A 21,912-nucleotide genomic window follows, 5' to 3' on the forward strand; every position below is an offset into this window, starting at 1 on the left:
TCAATGTATTTCAAGGAAGAAGGGTTGATTCCTCTAACCTCAAAGCCCCGGTTGTTCCAAGCCGTGATTTCTCACAAGTCGGATAGGCATCGGGATGATCGAGCTGGAACAGCGGCAGCGAAACCAGCGAAAGAGGTGCGGACCATATCTGAGGATACCAACTGTCAGCAGAATGGTAAGAGAGACTCACGACTTCACAATTGGCTTCGTCATCGTGTTTGAAGGATGTGGTTGAACGACGGCAAGGTTGTGATGAAGAGTTGCTGAGGAGTAGGAACATCAAAAAGTTTCAACTGCGCCGGAATCAAATTCGAGTTGTGGGCGATTCCAAGTCTAAACCAAAAGCAGAAAGGTCACCTTTGGGTTCTTGGCATGTTTGCCCAACCATACACCCTTTACCCTTTTCCGTCTGCTGCTAGAGTGGTGACAACCAAGACAACCTATGCTCAGACTGATGCTATTCAACCTCAGATATCAGCAATGTCGACCAGGAGAGGGGTCGGCTTGGGTGCCTTCACGAATAGAAATGCCACTGCTCAATCCTACGCTACGCATGGCTCGAACTTGAAATCCGCCAACGCAGCCTCGCTTCAGGCACAGCTGGAGGTTTTCCAGTCTCTCCTCCATAACTTCGCACTCGAACATGCGGCGACAATCAAAACCAACCCAACATTCCGCGCAGAGTTCGCGCGAATGTGCAATGCCATCGGTGTCGACCCTCTAGCCGGCTCCAACATCAAAGGTAAAAAGGCGGATTCGCTCTGGGCCAAGGTCCTGGGGCATGATGTCAACGACTTCTACTTTTCAGTTGCCGTGAGAGTTGTGGAGTTATGCCAGGCGACGAGGGCAGAAAATGGCGGGTTGATTGGACTGAAGGAGTGCTGTGAGAGTGTGGCCAGGGGAAAAGCCATTGGCGGTGGTCTGCAAGTGTCAGAGGATGATATCGAGAGGGCTGTTAAGTCGCTGGAACCCCTTGGGTCGGGATTTGTTATTCTCACCATCGCCAACAAGCGGTTCATCCGATCGGTGCCAAAAGAATTCAACACAGATCAATCCACCGTTTTGGAAGTTTTACAACTACTTGGCAGTGTGACAGTGTCCCTGCTTCAGGTCAACCTGGGCTGGGAACGGGCTCGTGCCGAGACAGCCGTGCAAGATCTACTAGCCGATTCTTTGGTATGGGTGGACTACCAGTGTCCAGAGCCGGAATACTGGTCACCCCAAGGACTTCTAGACGAGAGTGATTGATGGAACTCCGGAGAAAGAGCCAAACAAATGCTTTGAAGTAGGTGATCTTAACGCTTTGATCGTGGGAGGTCTCTAGCTCTACTTCTTATATTCATCCTTCAGCACCCAGCGTCCGCGCCCTCGGCTCCCCTTTTCCAGCTTGGCAATCAGCTTCAAGGTCTCCTTGAACTCCAGCGTCGCCTGAGGAGTGGTGCAGAAGCGATTGAAATGGTCGATCAGCATCTGGGTGTATACACTCCCACCATGGGTGGTGAGGTAATCCCGGATGAGTTTTCCAAAGTCCTTGCCTTGAGGCAAAGTCGGTGTTGCACCTCTAGAAACTGAAGCAGTCGAGTCTGTCGATCTGGCAGGACTCGCTGTTCTTGGAGTGCTGTCTCTGCTCGGTGCAAGTCCTTGGCGCTGCTGCAAGTTTGCCAGGAGACTGGACGATTGAACTCCGCCACCTCTGTTCCGGGTATTGGAGCTGAATGCTCTCTGTGCCGTCGTCTCTTGAGGACGGCCAGAAATACCAAACTGTCCGGTCCAGGTGGGTGTCCCGATGGGAACCGTACGAGCAACCTCACCAGCACGTCGCAATTCTCTGGCCGCTTCGGCAGCCACCTTTCGTGCCTCGTGCTCAACCAAAACCGGATCAGCTGCGACCCTCTTTCCAGATTTTCCGTCGATAATTGCATCATGCTCTACCGCTGAGTGAATACCTGCTCGCGAAAAGATGCCTTCCATCATCTTGTCTTCGGAGTTGTTGGCACCCTCCTTGTTTGCCTGCTCCTCTTCCTCAATTTCTCCGACATATTGCTCCATGGAAGATATACCTGGCAAAGCCCCGATCGTGGTGTCACCTGCGATGCTTGTTGGCTCGCTTTTGTTGGTCATGCTACTGGTGGCGGGAGCATCGGGCGAGGTAGAAGGATGCTGGACCTGTGCATCCTTAAACAGGATGCTTGTTTCGGTTGGTTCTCCTTCATTCCCTAGACTGAAGAGATCATGCAGATCACTCAGATGGAATGTCTGCCGCTGTTTCGGATCCTTGAGAATCTTGTTCGTCAGGAATTGCTTGAATATCTGGCGATGATAGATCTTCTCTTCGATGGTACCTGCAGTCATGAGACGGTAAATAGCTACTTCGCGTTTCTGTCCCAGTCGCCAGGCTCTTTCTCGGGCTTGCAGATCGGTTGAAGGGTTCCAATCAGGATCGTAGATAATGACTCTGTCTGCACCTGTCAGATTTATCCCGAGTCCGCCGACCTTGGTTGTTAAGAGAAAGACATGCAGGCCTGGGTCCGTGTTGAACTCGTCAACCATGCTTTGTCGAAGTTGGATAGGCGTGTTTCCGTCCATACGCCTGTACTTGAAACCTGAAAGCGATCTTACATACTTCTCCAAAATGTCAAGCATGATGCGATGCTGAGCGAACAGAAGTGTCTTGTGACCAGTTTCCTTCCACAGTTCTAGGAGCGAGCCAACAACCTTCATTTTGCCAGACTTGGAGGGGTCGCCATAGTTATATCCCGCTTTGATCGACAGACGCTTGTGATCGGTCAGATCTGGGTGGTTGCAGATTTTACGCAGGATATCGACCCCGTAGAGAACTTGACGCTTGCCATTCATAATTGCATCCATCTCACCCGAGCCAATGAATCTCTTATATTCATCGCGCTGCAAAGGCGTCAGCTTGCAAAACAAAACCTGTTCGCTTTTTTTGGGCAAATCTGAGGCAACATCGATCTTGAAACGTTGCAACAAGTATGGACTAATCGCATCTTTGAGTGTTTCTGCGCATTTGAAGGCGGTCTGGACCTGTAAGTTGGACGCATTTGCGTATCCACCTTGTCGAATTGGTATCTCGAACTGGTTGCGAAAATTGACCAAAGTGCCCAATCGCATTGGGAACACAAAGTCAAAGAGAGACCACAACTCAATGAGATTATTCTGCATAGGCGTCCCGGATAGAATGATTCGGTTCGGAGTGCGTAACTCTTTGCAGTAGATGGTGATGGCAGTGTTTGGATTTCGAATTTTGTGTCCTTCATCCAGGATAGCATACTGCCAGTCGACTGGGATTAATAGAGGAGCGTAAGTCTGTAGACCAGAGTATGTTGTCACGAGCACACCTCCTTCCTCTAAAATTGGCCGTAGGACTTTTCGAGCGGCCTTCTGGGCCGCGTTGAGTGGTTGTTGTCTCCGAGTTGGATCCCATTCAATATCCAACAGTCTGTCTTCTTTGCTGGATTCGTTCCGCAAGTTGACCATACCGCTGCCGGAGGAATGCAGAATAGTGACTCGAAAAGGGGGCCACCAGCGATGAAATTCGTTGACCCATTGTTTCATGACGGTAGCTGGGCAGACGACAATGATGGGCTTGTCCAGCTTCTTGCTGTAGTGCAGGCCGGCGAGGAAGGCGATGATCTGGATCGTCTTGCCTAAGCCCATCTCATCGCCGATAATTCCTCCAACTTGTTGGGTGTACAGCTCATAGAGCCATTGCACCCCAGTTTTTTGATAATCGAACAAGCTGGGAAAGATGTCTCCCGGAAGCTTGTAGCCGTCATCAAAAAGAGTGTCTGGTATTTCAGGATGTGGGAGATATGCTTCTTCCTCTGCGAGAGTCTCTGCATCCTCCTCCTCTGTTTCACCCTGTTCATGACCATTTCCCGCAGTATTTCGCATTGCATGCCTACGAGCTCTCCGTCTCCGCACGGCCCACTTCTGCAACCTGGACTTATAGACAGATTCGTTGCCATCGTCGACCCCACGAAAGTCTTCGATCTCATCCTCGACGTGAGCAACCGTTTTTCGACTCTTTCTCTGTCGTTTTCCCGAGGTCGTCGGCATTTGGTCATCAGATTCATCTTCAGATTCCGAATAGACCTGGTCTTCGACTTCACCATCGTCATAAGACGATGAGTCTTCGTCCTTTGTGGGCAATTGATTGATGAGACGTCTCCGCTTTCGTGGCTGATCGGCTTGAATGTCGTCTTCCGTGCTTGAATCAGTGAAACCAGTGGCAAAGCCAGGCTGTCTCAAATTCCGGTGAGACATCGACTTTGCGCCTTCTTCACGAGGTTCGACATCGGCAGGAAGATCAGGTTCTTCCTCAGCATCGAGAAGAGCTCCCTGCAAAGTAGTCGAGGATTCTCCATGAGTTGTCAGGCCAAATTTAGAGAAGGGAGTGATTTTGCCAATCCTGATCAGATAGTCACGCTGAGTTTCGTTCGGCAAGCGTCCTGCGGCCAACGCGTCATGTTGACCTGCCATCCCTGCGTTATTCTCTCGATCCTTCATTCTCTCCTTGATTTCAGCAATATCATTATCCAGGTCCTGTATTTGACTCTGCATGCGGTCAATATCGAGGCGCAAACGTGCTCGCTGAGTAGTTCCAATGGGGCGAAGCATGTCATCTCTGGTCTTTTTGATCTGATTCTGCAACTTCTCCTTTTGTGCCTCGGATTTCTCGAGTCGCTGCTGGTCTCGTTGATGGGCTTGCTCAAACAAGAGCCGATCTGCCTCCCGGCCGATGTCTCGTTCCAGGTCATCCTGATCACGCACCTGGGCGTCAAGGTTCCGCAGACGGAGAGCTTCAGCCGACTGGCTGGATGGTAATTCGGCCATCTTATCGTGTTCAGCTATCGGATGGTGGCTGGTTCCTTGCTCACCTTCGATGTCCATGATCGCAAGCGTCTCGACTTTAGTGGCGCATAGTTCGGAGAACGAATGTCGTCATGACCACAGCGTGGAGATCTTGCTTGCCGTCTAAAATCTTTATACGCTTAAAGACTTTGACCTTAGATACCAGTAAAGGAGTAAGCGAAATGAAAGGAAAGTGACGTTATAGTGTTTTTATGTCTTAGGACAGATGGGCGCCACTTTCAGGCCTAGAGGGTGGCAATTGGAGAAACTGGTATGTACTCGCAGGACTCGGTAGATGCAAAGGGTAAGTGATAAATGATCCGACAGAAAGAATGTCTTTGCGCATAATTCTTTGTTTCGGAGTAGAGAAACGGGTGCAATGTGACTCTCTCTCTCTCTGCTATGAAAGTAGCTCTCAGAGGTCAGGAAGAATATTTCTCAAAAGAAGGGCAAAGTTCTACACCCTCGAAATCAGGCTGCCATAGAGAACTGCACCTCACACCGTCACTGCGTCACCGTAAATTTTGAGGTCCTTGAAATTGTCGGCATACCTGCCCAGGCCTGCCACTGCGGACAAGGTGCAATTTGGGCACCCCCAAAGCAAAAGTTTCAGCTGGAGGCTGTGACAAGCACCCCCCAATCATCAATAACGGGTGCCCAATAACGAGCGGTAATAGCCGCCTGCACTTCAGTCCTGGCTGATGCACACCACACCAGGCACTAAACTCGACAACGGACTCTACTGCTCACGTCGCCAAACATTCTCCCAGACTTCCTCTTGACAATTCGGTGCCATTTCATAGTCGTGACATTAGATCGGGATACCTAGACAGCTTCTCTTGCCTCACATTAGCCTGTCGTCGGCCCCATCGTCCTTCCACGGTATCTCTATCACCATTGTCGGGCTGACCAATTCCTCGAGTCTTTCTGCCAGCTCACCACTTCGAAATCCCTCCACCTCCACTCGAAACTGAGAGAAGAACGCCCTCAATTGTGAAGCGACCAACTTCTCAGCACCATGGCTTTACTTTAAGCCTTCTTGCCCTCCTTTACCATGTGTCGAATATCGCCCTGGGTCCACCAGTCTTTCTTGACTGCGCTTACGACTGTCACTCCGCCACTCTGTCTACCCCTCTGAAGGGCCAACGAACCCTGCCGATCTCGGTTCATTCACACCGCAAGAGAGCGCGTTTGCCAGGGTTTCAATAACTACATCAATCGTGCGTGCTTGATGCCTGTGTCAACGGGGTGATTGTGGCAGGACAAGTATCAAGAACCGGCAGCCCAGCTTTCAGCCCCATCGCGGCACGGAACTCCTCTTAAATACGGATTGTCCTGATTGCAGTAACTGCCAGATTACTGGAAGACCGAGCAGCCATGTCTACCAACACCACACCCCAGACGCAGTCGCATCAATATGAGCACAACGGCGAAGTCGACGTGCCCATGGAAGACGCAGATCCTTATAACCGAACCAAATATCCTCCGCGACCGACTCACCAACACCGCCTGTCCACCCAATATATTCCTGAGATCTCGACAGCTGCTCAACGCTACTCCCCGATGAATGCTCAATCAACTGGCCCTGGGTACGTTGCAAGTCCCAAATTGCCGAATCCTTCCTCCTTCTCCTACCTCAACCAGCCCCAGACGACGCGACAGTCTCCCCCTCGCCAAGGGAGCTACAACGCAGAGCGCTACACCGAACCTCCTACCCCAACCAGATACCCGTCCGATTATGGTTCCGCTCTCCAGAGCTCCACGCTGAGCCCCGAATCATATTATCCCACTTCTGCAAACAACACGCGACCTGCTCCTCTGTCCAGACAGCAATCCCAGCATCAGGGACCAGGACCCGCGCCGAAGTTCAGAAAAGTCAAAACCATGCAAGATCTCAACCCTAAGGTGAACGCACAACCACCTTACCGCCGGGCAAATCCAGAGGGTGGGTTCATTAGCCCATTGCAAGCACTTACCACCTATCTCCCAGCCACGTACAGAATATGTAATCCTAGCTTCAAATACGAGTCATCCCGAAATCCGAGGCGGGTTTTGACAAAACCGAGCAAGGGAACAAAGAATGATGGCTACGATAACGACGATAGCGACTACATTCTCTACGTCAACGATATTCTGGGGAGTGAAGAGGCGGGCCACAAGAACAGGTACTTGATTCTAGACGTCCTAGGTCAGGGCACCTTTGGTCAAGTGGTGAAGTGTCAAAATTTGAGGACCCAAGAGGTGGTTGCGGTCAAGGTCATCAAAAACCGCACAGCCTACTTCAACCAGAGCATGATGGAAGTTTCTGTCCTCGATCTGCTAAATCAGAAACTCGATAAAAACGACGACCATCATCTTCTGCGGCTGAAAGACACGTTCATCCATCGGCAACATCTGTGTCTCGTTTTCGAACTCCTCAGCGTCAATTTATATGAACTTATCAAACAGAACCAATTCCGAGGTCTCAGCACGACACTGGTTCGTGTCTTTGCACAGCAGCTGCTTAACGGGTTGACCTTGTTGAACAAGGCTCGGCTGATCCATTGTGATCTAAAACCCGAGAATATACTCTTGAAGAACCTGGAAAGCCCTATCATCAAAATTATCGACTTCGGTTCTGCTTGCGACGAAAGGCAGACAGTCTACACTTATATACAATCTCGATTCTACAGATCCCCTGAAGTTTTACTGGGGCTTCCCTATTCGTCTGCCATTGACATGTGGTCTCTTGGATGCATCGTTGTGGAGTTATTCCTAGGTTTGCCGCTCTTTCCTGGCTCGTCTGAATACAACCAAGTCTCTCGCATTGTCGAAATGCTGGGTATGCCGCCGACGTGGATGTTGGAGATGGGGAAGCAATCAGGAGAATTCTTCGAAAAGACGACCGACGAGTTTGGTCGTCGTACGTATCGACTGAAAAGTATGGAGCAATACTCTCGTGAGCACAACGTTAAAGAGCAGCCTAGCAAAAAGTACTTTCAAGCAACTACACTCCCCGAAATCATCCGGAGCTACTCTATGCCCCGCAAGAACATGAAGCAAGCAGAGGTGGAAAGAGGTAAGACTACACACAGGTTCTGCACGGAGGAAGATGCTGACACAAGTAGAAATGAACAATCGCATTGCCTTCACCGACTTTGTTCGCGGCCTGCTCACCATCAACCCCTTAGAACGCTGGTCGCCTCAGCAAGCAAAACTCCATCCTTTCATCACCCAGCAAAAGTTTACCCAGCCATTTGTTCCTCCAATGAATTTGAAGTCACCATCGAGCAAGACACCGGCGCCTGGCGTGCAACAACAGCAACAAGCTGAAGCACTTAGCAAGCAACGTGCCGCTCAGGCCGCTCAAGCTCAGGCACAAGCGGCACAAGTTGCGCATGCACAGGCACAGGCACAATCAGTTGCTCAGAACGCCTATGCGATGCAGATGACTCCTTACCCACAATCCCAAGCGCCACCAATGTACAACAACATGTATCCGGCCCATCCACAAGGCGCCCCGCCACCTTATCCAACACACTCGTCAAACTATCCTGCACAAATGGGCATGATGCAGCAAACTCCGCAGATGAATCCAAGTCACTACAATCATCAGCAAAGTCTTTACGCGCAGGCTACACAAAGGGCTGGCCGTCAGCGTGCCTCGACCATGGATCAACAGCAAGCTGGTATTCCTGCGGCCATTCAACGTGTTGCCAGCCATCTTGATCCGAACCAACCTATAAGACTTCAACCCAGTCCAGCGTACTATCCTCCTCCGGCGGACGGGTATGTGGATTCGCCCTCGTCTGCAAGAAGACGTGGCAGTCGAAACCAGAGGAACCGCGATTTTATCAGGACACTTGAAGATGGCGCAATGGGTGACAGTTTTATGAACAAGGCTCAATGGCACTGAGCTGCGCAAAATGAGGACATTCTCGGTCAGTTAGATTCGGCTTGATGCCGAAAATCAACAACCTGCAGTCCCCTTTGCGGAGTGGAAGAGAACGCCATCGGTGAACATGCTAGAACGCTGTGGCGCATGCAGACAGAAAACAACCACTCGCAACGAAATGCCAGCGCCAACACTAAGCTCTGAAGATCTGGTTGTGAAAAAGTGAGGTTGAGACAGGCCTTGGGCGAAGACCTGAATCTTTCTTGGGGACAGAAGACTGCATCATACTCCGATGGATCTGATGAAGCAGGAACGACAGGCTGTGATGGAGGAGCAATGCCTTTAGGGACATAACAATTTCAGGGTCATCAAGTCGTCGGAATGCTCCTCGGGCTTGCAACGATGAATGAGAAATGACATGGGGGGATGAAGTGAACACAATGTTGACATGGGAGGTTCATGGTGCAGTGGTTGAATGGAGGACGCTACAGGTTCATCATAGGACAAGACAATCAATGAGGGAATGTTGGGGTTGTATATTGTCATCTACCCAGTCCTGCCAGTCACGCCACGGTGGTACTCAACGCAGATTGACACAGTCTGGAACATTGGTAGGCCTTTTGTGAGACAGCAGGACGCTCACACTGAGCCAAAGGGACTGACCGGACAGGACGAAGCGTCCCAGCAGGCGTACCAGCGAAGATCCGTTAGACGATACGATCTGTATATCCCTCGTAGGATTTTCTCACATGTTGTCCTTTTCGCTGCAATGACCAGAGAGATTTGGTCTACAAGTATACAGAAAATACGGATTTCCAGTGACTCATAAGACTTTTTGAAGGCGTTTGAGGACTGGCGACATTGCGACAGTGTGTGACTATCACGACTACCTGAGGATAGAGTGTGACGCGTTTGACGTCAGACAGAGTGAAGCACTAGTCAAAGTACGCGATGCTAGTGCTCAGTTGTCACACTGACATTTGGTCATTTCAACCTGCTTGGCGGCCTTGGCACTCAACTAGAATTTTGAGAATCCTTGCCTCAAACTGCGGATTTACATAGTCGAACCCGATCTGTTCGACAACCACACTACATCAGCCTCAGTTGCTGCGTCGACATAACCATCTTCGCTGACAGTTGAAGCCACATCTGATCAAAATGTCGTCGCGGTTCTTTCACGGGGGCGACTCCGATAGTGAGAGCAGTTCTTCGGAGGAGGAAGAACTCTACAGTGATCGCGAGGAGGAAGAGGAAGAAGAATCCGAAGAAGAGGAGGAAGAAGAGGAGTCAGACGAAGAATCCAGTGAGGATGAAGGTCGTGGTACGGGTGCGAGCCGCTTCTTGAAGCCTTCAGGAGATGCCGGCGACGAATCCGATGAGAGCGAAGATGAGGATCGTGAGAGAGTGGTCAAGAGTGCGAAGGACAAGAGATTCGAAGAGCTAGAGAGCACGATCAAAGCAATCGAAAATGCCGAGAAGATCAATGACTGGGCTGTCGTTTCATCAGGTTCGTATCTGTCCGTGTGCCGTCTTTTGCAACTGTGCTGACCTGTGCCCTGAAGAATTCGACAAAATGAACCGACAAGTTGTCAAGGTCACTCAACAAGGCGCCACTCCGAAACTCTACATCAAAATGATCGCCGACTTGGAGGACTTGATCAACGAGACGAATGACAAGCAGAAGTCCGGTGCGAAGAAGATGAACCCCATCAACGCAAAAGGTTTCAATGCCATGAAACAAAAGATCCGGAAGAACAACAAAGAGTACGCAACTGAGATTGAGAAATATCGAGCAAACAAGGAGGAGTTTATGGAATCAGACGAGGAAGAGCCCTTGGAAGTCGAACAGAGAACCCGCAAGAACAAGGTTCAAAGACTCGATGCCATCGAAGCTGCCATAGACGAAGAAGGATTTGCGACGGTCGGTAGAGGTGGCAAGGCTCTTGTCTACACGCCGGAGAGTATTCTGAAACACCTTCGCACCATCATCGAGTCGAGAGGAAAGAAGAACACGGACCGGACCGAGCAAATTCGCATCATGGAGCGATTGTTGGATGTTGCTAGCACACCATATCAGCGCATACGGGTGCTCCTGACTCTGATTTCCACGAGGTTCGATGTCACCACATCCTCAGTCCAAGCCTACATGTCACAAGAGTCATGGCGAGCCGCAGAACGCGAATTCTCCACTTTGCTGCAGACCCTGGAAGATGAACCACAGTACATGGTGACTGAGGTAGCCGAAGAATGGGAAGATGACGAGAAACAACCCAATCCTGCCGCAGGCGAGATTTTCAAGATCCCCGGCAGTATCGTATCCCTTTTGGAGCGATTGGACGACGAATTAACACGCTCTCTCCAACAGACCGACCCTCACACGGCCGAATACATCGAGAGATTGAGCGACGAGCAGCTTCTGTACACCGACATTGTACGTACCCTCATTTACATCGAAACCATCAACAAGAAACTGGAGAAGTCCGAGAACAAGCAAGACAATATCAATCGCACCACCATTCGACGGCTAGAGCACATCTACTTTAAACCCACTCAGGTGGTCAAGATCCTAGAGGAAAAGACCTGGGCTGCCATTCCATCTGCCTTAAACTCGGAGCTCACGCCACGTGGCCAATTCACCGAAGTGGCCACGCTTGTGAGGACGCTCTGTAACCATCTCTTCGAGCACAGCGAGGGTATTATTCGTGCGCGTGCCATGCTCTGCGAGATCTACTTCTTGGCCCTACAGGATGACTACTACCGCGCCCGTGATCTTGCCCTCATGAGTCACTTGACCGAGAACATCTCATCGTTCGACGTCTCAACGCAGATCCTCTTCAACCGTACTCTGGTGCAGATCGGTCTTTGCGCTTTCCGTGCAGGTCTATGCTACGAAGCGCAAGGCGTGCTACAGGAGATCTGCGGTTCTGGACGGCAAAAGGAACTCCTCGCTCAGGGTGTCATTATGCAACGATATTTGACCGTTACACCTGAGCAAGAACGTCTGGAGCGGCAACGTCAACTTCCCTTCCACATGCATATCAACCTGGAGTTGCTCGAATGTGTGTACCTGACCTGCAGCATGCTGTTGGAAATTCCGTTGCTGGCCCAAACCGGCTCATCACCGGACGTCCGCAAGCGCGTCATCTCCAAGACTTTCCGCCGCATGCTCGAGTACACGGAGCGACAAGTATTCCAGGGCCCGCCAGAAAACACGCGGGACCATGTCATGCAAGCAGCCAAGGCTCTTGCTCAGGGCGACTGGAAGAAGTGTCAAGACCTGATCAGCAAAATTGGCATTTGGGATCTCCTTGGCCTCGAGAACAAGGAAAAGGTCAAGAAGATGCTGGCAGAACAGATCCAGGAAGAAGGTCTCCGGACGTATTTGTTCACTTACGCTCCGTACTATGACACTCTGTCCATCACGACTCTGTCAGGCATGTTCGAACTTGATCCGAAGAAGATTGCGGCCGTGGTGTCCAAGATGATTTCCCACGAAGAGCTTGCCGCTGCTCTTGACCAAGTCAACGATGCCATTGTCTTCCGAAAGGGCGTGGAGCTTTCTCGCCTGCAGAGTCAAGTCATCACGCTCAGCGAAAAGGCGATGGGTATCTTGGAGTCGAACGAGAAGGTGCTAGAAACGAGGACCGCGGGCATGGTCAACGCGTTCTCTGCTCAAGGACAGAGGGGAGCTGGTAGGGGTGGCAGAACCGGAGGTAGGACCGGGTTGCCCGGTCTACCGAGACAGGGACAACAAGGAGCGAGGAGACCTGGTGGGCAGCAATTCAGTGGAGGAGCGCTGGGAGGAGCGATTAAGGCTTGAGGTTGAAGCTCTGTACCGAGTACTCGAGAGAGCCATGACTGCATAAAGAAGCTGGGTTCATCATGATCATGGACATGGAGACGTGGTCATAAAGGACGACCCTCATGAGTGCGACGAGCTTGTCGTTATTTCTTCTGGGGAGGGCCAACACAAATGATAGATTGCTGATGATGAAAAAGGTCACGCATGGGCTGGAGGTTGAAGTGCATACACCCTTAACGATGCTGCTAGCTAGGAACTGGCCTCTGCATGTGTGCATCGGATCGGATTTTGACAAATAAAGATGCATCATCGTTGTCATGGACACGGATTTGCATCCTTTGCATCCCATCCATGTGACCCATCTATCTCAGGTATCCCATGTCTTGAAAACGAGAGGATAGCTACCTACCTACCTACCTACCTACCTACCTAGCTAGATAGATAGATCGATCCCGGAAGATCCAACATATTCAGCAGAGAGCGGTTTCTTCTACCTCCATCCCCCCTCAAGCCCCTACCCTATTTATACATGTCCCCTGTCAACGGATTCCCCGTCGGTGCCTCGCATGTGCTCGCCTCACGCGTGAAAATTCCCCCGTACTCACTGGTAACACCGAGGCGACTTACCGAGGACATAGCAAGTAACTACATAGGTTGAATAGGTTCCAAGTACAAAGTCGCCTAAGCAAGCGTGGCACGACTGCATTGTACTGCACATAGCATATCGCGCTCTCTCTAGCTAGCTAGGTAAGTAATGACATTGTAGGGCTTTGGATTTTGGATACTCGCACTCTGTACTCTACTCTACACCAAAGTGCTTGTCCTCGTACTGATAGAATCTGGAGTACGGGATGTTGAAGAAAAGGTCTGTCTCGAAATACTCTACCCGGTATTAGTGAGTAGTGAGTAGTGAGTAGTGTCACCAAGATGTACTGTCAAAAAAATAGCTTTTAGAAATCTAGAAATCTAATTATCTATGTGTACATTACAGACATTTTATCTTCGATTCGAATATACACGGCTCGCCCGAAGCCATTTCCTCTCGTTCTCTACTATGTAGCTTTTGGTTTCTCCCCCGCCATCGCCTGCTGTTTAAGGCGGGGATCTTCTCTGACGATGAGGAGTTCGCCCCTCCAAATCTTGAACAATGTAAAAGCAGCATTGATGAAGAACACCAAAATGAGGAAGATGAGCTGAATGACGGTGACGATCTTGAAAAACGCCGAGTCGAGATCGGTGCCGAGCAGCAGGGTCGCGGTCGTGAGCGTGCCCGTGGGGAAAATGATGGCGTTCCAGGTCGGGGCCCAGATGAGGTCTTTATTCGCGATGCGGTGTGCCATGGCGACGAGGGCGAAGCCTAGCCACACCGCGCCGAGGCCTGTCATTAGCAGCGCTAGGAAGATGCAGGTCGCTTGCATCGACGCGGCGGCTGACTCGGTCAGGAAGAACCCGCGGTGGTACCCGCCAAACATTCCGTGGCTGCTGGCGGCCGAGCCCAGCAGTTGCAGGGCCGCGGCCGACTGGCCCATGGGTCCGACGAGGATGAACAGGGTGGCGGTCATTGGGGGCGCGGGCCACCCTTTGGCTAGCAGCTGTTGAAAGAGGTAGGTGTACAGGATCATGCCGAGGAAGATCCCTACCCCGACAGCGCACAGGGACATGATGATGACGGGGACGGCGAGTCCTGCAGAGACATTGTGGGCGAAGCAAGCGAAGACGCCCCCAACGGCTGCTAACGTGGCGACTCCGACGGCGGGGATGATGACGAGAGTCGGGAGATAGCGGTCGAAGATGGTGTGCTGCTGGATCAGGTTGGAGAAGACGAACAGCAACATGCCAAAGCTCCACGTCGCTGCGATCCACCACATGACACAGGCCACGACGGTGAAGGGGTGGCCTCCCCAGGGTGCTTCGCTCACGGTGAGGGTGACGAAAGACACCAGCGTCATGAAGGCAATGGACCAGCAGGGGAACAGACACAGCTCCAACGTGTTGTCGATGAGTTCCTTGTACGCTCGTTGTCTGTACATGAGAAAGTGTAGAATGTAAATGACTGAAAAGACAAGGTAGAGGACCAGGTCGATCATGAATGCAATCGTTGAGAGCACACGAAGTCCCCGAAACTGATATGGCAGCTGGTGAAGGAGAGTTGCGATGACGCCGGCATTCATGCACCAGGTGAACCTACCGTGGATTTTGTTAGCATCTCTCCATAGCACCGTGGGATGAGGAGGGAGTCTATGATTGTGATTATGGTTATGGTCATGGCTATATGCCAAAGAAACCATATGCACAGGACATACCATATGGGACTAAAGTCTTGGACCAAAGCCCGGAAAGCGCTTCGAGTCAAAGGCCCGTTGTAGATCATGTCGGGATTCTGTTCCTCGTCGTCGTCGTAGGTGCCCGTGCACTGAGGCCGGGGGCCGTCATCTCTGCTGCTCTTTGGCTCCATGTCTTCGTGTACCGTACACCATGTATCACACAGCTGGTTGTTCTCTTTCTTTCTCTTTGGATACGGCCCAGCAACAAGATCGTCACAATGTCACACCCATCAGCTTTTTTTATTCGAGAACTCGCTCTGGCTCCGAATCGGACTGGAGACCCGTTCCAGTCAATCCGCCTTGCCGGGTACAACGCCGGCCGGGGACTCGCCGCCTCCGCAGAATCTGGTAAGAGGGAGCAAACATATTATTGTCATGGAGATGATGGATCCTTTGATTATTGGGGATCTTTTCCAGTCCGGCACCTCCAGCTGTCCATCAAGGGACATATCGAGTAGGTGACATGGGTGGGCATGGGGTTTAGCTGAGGTTAGTGAGGCTCACAATTGGCGATATCGCCAATGGCGGATGATGGCGTAAGGGATGAAAATAGCCAAGTTGCCCGATTTGTGCGTAGGACGTTGGGGGGAGCTTAACTGTGGTGACACGGGTGGCTGCCTCTCCAATTAAATGGGGAAATATTGCCAGAAACATGCCAGTACGAGTTACTTAGGTGCTCGGGTGGTCAGCTCGGAAGGTGCTTGGGGAGCACCCGGGAGGTACTTAGGTGGGTGTTTAGGTACTGGAAGTGCCTAGGGACTCTTTGGCGGGCGATTAGGGGGTTTGATGGGGAAGGGGAAGACTGGTGGCCATAACTCACTTCTCACTTTCTCACTTACCTGCATGGTAACAGTATTGTCAACTGTCATCGTCACCGATCACGCCCCAAACAACATCGAGGATATGGATTGTTACTACGACTCATATTACTATCACTCCTATTGCTTCTCCTCATCCACAGCTATCCACAGATTGCGTCTTTCCTCTCCTGTTGCCAAGTTGACCGCCTCCACCATGTTCTGACCCTGACCGTTTCACATTTCTTCACCCTGCCACGCCTGCCACGCCCTGATACTTCTCCTGCTTCTCCTCCCTCCCATGATACGCGAGCCAAGGCCTCACTAGCCAGTCCGTTGCCGTCTCCAGACTCACCGCTGTCCTCCTGTCCTACTGTGTCTGTGGTTTCGAGTAAGGTGGGCACTTGGCAACAGTCGATCGCTGAACAAGACTTTTTTCGCTCCAACATGAGACTTGTCACGAGCCTCTTGTTGTTACGGGGCTTGATCAATTCGTATGCACACATGGATATTCCACATGGGGATCCATGGTGCCTCACAATATGCATCATCCCCTCTGGGCATCCCCTACCTCTGGGTCCTTTGGGTTCCTACAGCCAAGTCGGTAAGCTACAAACAAACCAGGGGGATTTCATAGACGACTTGACATCTCTTGGTTTCCTTTTCTCGTTTCTTTCTTTCTCTTCTCATACCGCTGGTCGAGTAGAATTGGTTGGTTCCCGGTTTGGGTCTTGGGTCGAAGTTGAGGCTGGTTCCTCTGACAAACAATTTCTTTCGTCGTCTCCCGTTTCTTCACATCCCGTGCTGGTCTCGTGATAATCGACTTGGTCATATAACAATTGAAAAGTCGGTGGAAGGACGACTGTGATTGAAGATGCCTGCAACCACTCTCAAGAGACGCTTTGACAGGTCCAAGATTGCTCCATTGAAGGCTGAACGAAGCGAAGGCTTACAAGGCTTGGACAACCTAAAACTTGTCGAGAGGCAAAGTAAGTAGGCATCCAGTCCTCAATGCTATGACTTCTTTCTAGGTCGACGCTCACGAGTTGGTCAGATCTCCCTGGGAACAATCCTCCCCCTCCCCCTCCTCCTCCTCCTGAAGATCCATTGTCTAGTGATGACGACAATTCAGAGGACGAGGGCGCTGGGGAAACTTCAGGCGAAGAGGATGATGTCGAGCCGCTCAACCCGTTTGACCCAGGCACATCTACAACATCCCAGGATCAGGCATCGATAACTGGACTATCGAGCACATCAAGCACGTCCAGCGTCCCGGTCGCGTCCGCCTCATCATCTCCATCCACCTCGACAGAAGTAGCTCCGATCACCTCTCAAGGACTTCTTTCCTCTACTTCAGACCTTGTCGGCTCCTTTACTACAATTCCAACTTCCACTGTGCCTCTACCGGATACCAGCTCTGGACTGCCCTCAACAACATCGGTCAACTCGGCTGCTGCCTCCGAGACTGTGCGCGCTCAAGACCACCCTGTTGCGAAAGTGGCAATCATCCTCCCATCGCTGTTGGCAGGTGTAGTCGCGATCGCGGCCATCTACCTTCTCATGCGCTACTGCACCCCGCTCAAGGCGAGATGGGCAGTCTTTCGAGCACGCAAAGGTCGGAGATTACCTGGAGAGGAAGAAGATGGAAGGGTTTCGGGAGTGGCACCGCAGATGTCGGAGGCGTATGCTACGCGGACAGAAGTCGCACGGCCTTCGTCTCTGCACATCGATCCAACAGTAGCCACGCCGGCACCGTTACTGACTCGGTCTCTCAGTCGAACACAAACTATGCATGACAAGACAGCACACCCGCCCGCGTACACCGCTAGCGGTCTCGGACCTCATGCGTCCCAACTTCACGTGGAGGACCACGCTGGGCTCCGCAATCCAATTGCTCGATTGAGCCATCCGAATGGTCTCGCAAACAATCCCCCGACTCCTGTTGCACGCAACCATCCGCCTCTGCCGAGCCAGGTGCACGTCCCCGTAAACCCCGTGCCCAACTTGCCGTCTCCCATCAGCGTCGACGGCAGGGTCAGCATGGGATTCCCTCTACCACCAACGATGCCGTCAACGCCGCACTTCCCCGCCCCGTCGCCGCTCGAATCGACCTTTAGCTCTCCCCGCCGACCTCGCAAGTCCGTCACTCCGTCCGAGAGCATATCTAATGTCCCCGACTCGCCCTTCCCCTTCTCACCCGCACTCATGCCTCCGATGCCCGTCTGGAATTCTCGCTGGAGCCATAATTCGTCGAGCGTCAACGGGCGGCCTCCCCCGAGTGACGAGGGCTCTGCACAACCGCAAGACAGCTCTGGCCCCGGCCCGGCCGTGGAATCGGTGTCGCCGGTGTCTCGTTCTCCATCTCTGAAGAGCACACGTTCTTCTGCGGTGTCATCCTCTTAGACCGACCTTTATTGGCACAGGGCGGGATCTATAGCCAAGTGTATCTATATTGACCACACAGGCACACAGGCCTGGTATTTGTTAAGAAGGAACAACGATGCAATATGACGCCACTGATTCCGAAAGGAAAAATTACTACGGAGAGGGGCGGAAAGGGATGGAAACGACTTTGAAGGACCAAAAAAGTGATATCCGAATGAACCACGGGATGGTTTTGGGAAATGGAAAAATGCCTTTGGGTGAGTAGGTCGGAGGTATTTGTCATGTAACATTACGTCTATCGAGCCACTTCCTCGTATGTATAGAGTATGTCGATGATCTGACCGGGTCGGGAATCTTGGAATGAATGTGGAGGAACAAAAAGACTACTAAATCTATCTGGAAGGGGAAATAGAAAAAATAGATTTACTGTACCTAGGTACTTAGGTACCAACGACCAACGGAAAGAAATGTGAAAGTGACCTTGACACGGACGAGAAAACCACAAGTTCCCACAGTCCCGAACAAGCGAGATCGGAGTTGATATTGACACGAGGCTCCTGGAGATATATCGTGATTGGTCAGCCTCACATCCCCTATATTTGGTTCCCCATTACGGACCTTCATAGCAATATGTGAATGGTAAATGAGTTTTCGTCTATCGAAGTTCTAGGCTGGAACTGCATGGCTTCGGATAAGGGGCGTCTATCCGAGTGTATATCACACAGTACCTAGTACCTTGTACCGAGGTACGTACACGTGCTGCGGGATACTCGAATGAGTACCCCGTACCTACCGAGTACATGTATGTGTACTCGTTACATGTATACGTGCCCAAATAGATCTCGGGTCCTGCAGGAAGGGGACGGTCCGTCCGTTTCCCAAAACTTGGCACTGTTTCTTTTCCCGGTGGGAGTTCACAAAGTGAAATCCGCATCATGTCCGCCCGTTGCTTGTTTAACAGTGAGTTTCTTGGTTACTATGTGTAGGTCGTCAAAAAGTAGCCAGACAAGCTATCGTCCAGCCCGCCAAAAAAAGTCATTTATTCTGTACGTGAAAAAAACCGTGTATTTGCGCCTCATTTCTTGGTCCAGCGATCGTGCTCGATTCATACGCATTCATTCACAAGACACCTTCAGATGGAGAAAGCACTCTCGCACTCCGAGTGCGCTGCCAAAATCTGATACAAATCACATCATTTGCCACCCAGGCAATCCCAAGGCCTTGATCCCCCCTGGCACATGGCTGTCAAGCCCGCACTCGGATCACCGCTTTTTAACCTCACACGCCCATCCTTCGATTCCTTCGCCTTTCGACCCAACAGGCACATCGACATTGATATTTTCCATGCCCTTGACACCTTTCAAAAATTCCGAGTTGGACATTCCACCCGCGTTCGCACGGGCTTCGGGAGGTAATTCGAGCATGGGTGTCAAAAAATCGCTGATTCGCTTGGCCTCCTCAACAGAGAAATGATATTTCTCTCGGAGCACATCAGGCAGGGCCCAATGCCGTAGTCGATGGATGTTGCGCAGCTCGCCTTTACGGTTGAAAATCTCTTGTGACCATTTACCCGACAGGCACAACGACTTTGGAAACGGGCCGAGCAGTTCGATAATCTGCGCAATGTGATCGTCGTCTTTGCCATATTTCGTGCCAGATTGCGGGTCGAAGAGGTAATCGCCTGTGATGAGTTCAAACACCTGGACATTGTTAGTGTGCAAATTAGAAATGACACTGATCGTAGCGTACCATGCATGCCATGCTCCACACATCGGTGCTGGCGCCCCATTTGGCACCTAGGATCACCTCCGGCGACCGATATTGACGAGTCTGAATGTCGTTTGTGAAATGGTGACCGACCCAGCAGGCATTTCCCAGATCTGCAATCTTGACCGAGATAATCTCGCCCAGAGGCTCATTCTCGTTCTTGGCCGCCTTCAAGACCTTGTCGACATCCGATGACTTCTTGTTGTCGAGAGACACTCCCGCCAAATCCTTTTCTAGCGGGTCCGTCGTGCCTTCTCTCCCCTTGTCACCAACAGACTGCTCCTCACTTGTCTTACTCTCCTTCTCCTTCGCCTTCAGCTTCAGTTGCTCTATCATGGAGAGGCCGTCTGTCGATTTGTTTGAGACCGAATCATTAATCACTTGGTTCAGACTACTCGGTGGGTGAGGGTGGTGGCTCCCGAGTTTATCCAGATTCGTGAAGCTGGCGTTCAGTGGACTGGGGAGAGGCTGGCTTCCAGTGATGAGCGTTCGTCTTCGTCTCCGTCCATTTCTGTTGTCGTCTTTTGTCGATTCTTTCTCGTCTTTGACAAAGGCTTTGACAATCTGTTCCACGTCACCAATCTCAATCAAGACATTTTCCGGCTTCAAATCGGTGTGAATGATGCCGCACTCGCGATGTAGGTAGTCCAGCCCCAAAAGGACTTGTTTGGTGATCTGTTTGACCAACGGCATCGGAATACCTCGATGGTTCCATCTCTTGATCAGGCCCAGCAGATTTTCTCCCAATACCTCAAAGACCATACAAACGTGAACGCCGTTGGGTCCTTTGTGTTCGAAGGAATCAAGAAGGCTGACGACATATTTTCGACCAGGGTGGTTGGGGTTCGCTTGGACGACCTTGTTTAATAGTTTGATCTCGTCGATGGCAGTTTCTGTGTAGTGCGCGGCCGACCGAACTACCTTGAGTGCGACGTGTTTGCCCGTGGTTGTGTCTCTTGACAACCAGACAGTGGAGAAGTGACCCCATCCCAACTTCCGCACTACCACATATTTGCCATTATTGTATGTTTCGCCAACGTGGACGGGATGGTATCCGCCCTTGCAATAATCCTCCGAGTCTTCCTCGTCCGCAGTGGTCTCGGCGGGGTCGTCTTCGGAGGTGGAAGAGGACGGGGATCTGTCAATATGTGAGTTATTTACAGGGACCTTTGCGTGAGGCAGAGGCGAATCCATGGCGCTGAGGAAGGACGGATCAGTTTGAGGGCAGATTTAGTCGAAACAAGGACGAGACATTGCATCTGCGATCAATCACGATATCATGTACAAAGAAATGACAAAAGCGCGCGTGTGTGGACGAGGAATTGCAGGTGACATGATGAGGAGTGACTGGACCAAGTGACTTACTCTGGGTCTCCTGGAGTGGGGCTATCGTGAAGACTGGACGCATTCGCGTTCTCGCTTGTGATGATGGGCTTCAGATTGTCGCCTTTCCGTCGTTTCTTCTGCCCATTTCCGTTTGCTGCCAGGGCGGCGGTTGTCGCGACCTTCTTAGCCTGGCTGATGGCGGCTTTCTTGAGGTCGGTGCCATTCATCATGGCAAAGACGGCAGCGTTTGCGGCCAACAGGTTATTGGAATATTGAGAGCCTGGTCCCTTTGCAGGGCCAGCTTCCGATAATGGAGGAATTGTGGAAGATATTTCGAGGTTGCAGTCGAGATTAGAAGGGGATGGGCTTCTTTGGGGCGCAGTTGGGCCACAAGGGTTAAGCCCGAGCTGGCCTGGTGTGTGATCGTGACAGGATCTGCGAGCGTCCGCGGATTGACGCTGCGGCAGTGGCAGTTGTTACGGCGGCGTGCAGTGACCGGACGTTTGTTCCCAGATGGCGGTGGATCTCAGGCTATTCAGTGCCCGGGGTCGAGTGTTCGCTTCGGGGGGTCGGACCACGCCCTGTCATGTAAGAAAGTGCTGACGGCGCTGGCGGAATGATGTTATGTCTAAATCTGCGTGTGTGTTTTGTCTTCTCTTAGACTTGTCACGTTTTCCTGCAGACTCAAAAGTGCGCGGCTGCGGCTGCGGCGGTCTCACTCTTGGGATCGAGTCGAGCAGAGACACCGATGAGACGAAATGT

General features: G+C 51.6%; 7 protein-coding genes across 7 annotated transcripts; 4 read left to right on the top strand and 3 right to left on the bottom strand.

The window, feature by feature from the left end:
- Positions 1-480: 480 nt before the first annotated feature.
- On the top strand, positions 481-1,248 carry AYO20_02377 (hypothetical protein; the record flags this gene model as incomplete). The annotated part of the gene is made up of 1 exon (XM_022640681.1): positions 481-1,248. The coding sequence occupies one exon, from the start codon at positions 481-483 to the stop codon at positions 1,246-1,248; it is 768 nt and encodes a 255-aa protein (XP_022503330.1).
- A 78-nt stretch (positions 1,249-1,326) lies between these two features.
- Positions 1,327-4,914, bottom strand: AYO20_02378 (hypothetical protein; the record flags this gene model as incomplete). Its single annotated transcript, XM_022640682.1, has 1 exon — positions 1,327-4,914. The coding sequence occupies one exon, from the start codon at positions 4,912-4,914 to the stop codon at positions 1,327-1,329; it is 3,588 nt and encodes a 1,195-aa protein (XP_022503331.1).
- Positions 4,915-6,252: 1,338 nt separating this feature from the next.
- AYO20_02379 (hypothetical protein) lies at positions 6,253-8,770 on the top strand (the record flags this gene model as incomplete). The annotated part of the gene is made up of 2 exons (XM_022640683.1): positions 6,253-7,933; positions 7,983-8,770. 2 exons carry the CDS (start codon positions 6,253-6,255, stop codon positions 8,768-8,770), a joined length of 2,469 nt encoding a protein of 822 aa, XP_022503332.1.
- Positions 8,771-9,907: 1,137 nt separating this feature from the next.
- AYO20_02380 (eukaryotic translation initiation factor 3 subunit C) lies at positions 9,908-12,569 on the top strand (the record flags this gene model as incomplete). The annotated part of the gene is made up of 2 exons (XM_022640684.1): positions 9,908-10,256; positions 10,312-12,569. 2 exons carry the CDS (start codon positions 9,908-9,910, stop codon positions 12,567-12,569), a joined length of 2,607 nt encoding a protein of 868 aa, XP_022503333.1.
- Positions 12,570-13,603: 1,034 nt separating this feature from the next.
- AYO20_02381 (hypothetical protein) lies at positions 13,604-15,006 on the bottom strand (the record flags this gene model as incomplete). The annotated part of the gene is made up of 2 exons (XM_022640685.1): positions 13,604-14,735; positions 14,855-15,006. 2 exons carry the CDS (start codon positions 15,004-15,006, stop codon positions 13,604-13,606), a joined length of 1,284 nt encoding a protein of 427 aa, XP_022503334.1.
- A 1,540-nt stretch (positions 15,007-16,546) lies between these two features.
- On the top strand, positions 16,547-18,075 carry AYO20_02382 (hypothetical protein; the record flags this gene model as incomplete). Its single annotated transcript, XM_022640686.1, has 2 exons — positions 16,547-16,661; positions 16,727-18,075. The coding sequence occupies 2 exons, from the start codon at positions 16,547-16,549 to the stop codon at positions 18,073-18,075; spliced, it is 1,464 nt and encodes a 487-aa protein (XP_022503335.1).
- Positions 18,076-19,319: 1,244 nt separating this feature from the next.
- AYO20_02383 (hypothetical protein) lies at positions 19,320-21,377 on the bottom strand (the record flags this gene model as incomplete). Its single annotated transcript, XM_022640687.1, has 3 exons — positions 19,320-19,757; positions 19,807-20,962; positions 21,190-21,377. The coding sequence occupies 3 exons, from the start codon at positions 21,375-21,377 to the stop codon at positions 19,320-19,322; spliced, it is 1,782 nt and encodes a 593-aa protein (XP_022503336.1).
- Positions 21,378-21,912: the final 535 nt, after the last annotated feature.

This window comes from Fonsecaea nubica (assembly GCF_001646965.1).
Source record: "Fonsecaea nubica strain CBS 269.64 chromosome Unknown Scaff10, whole genome shotgun sequence".
Classification (NCBI taxonomy): Eukaryota; Fungi; Ascomycota; class Eurotiomycetes; order Chaetothyriales; family Herpotrichiellaceae; genus Fonsecaea; species Fonsecaea nubica.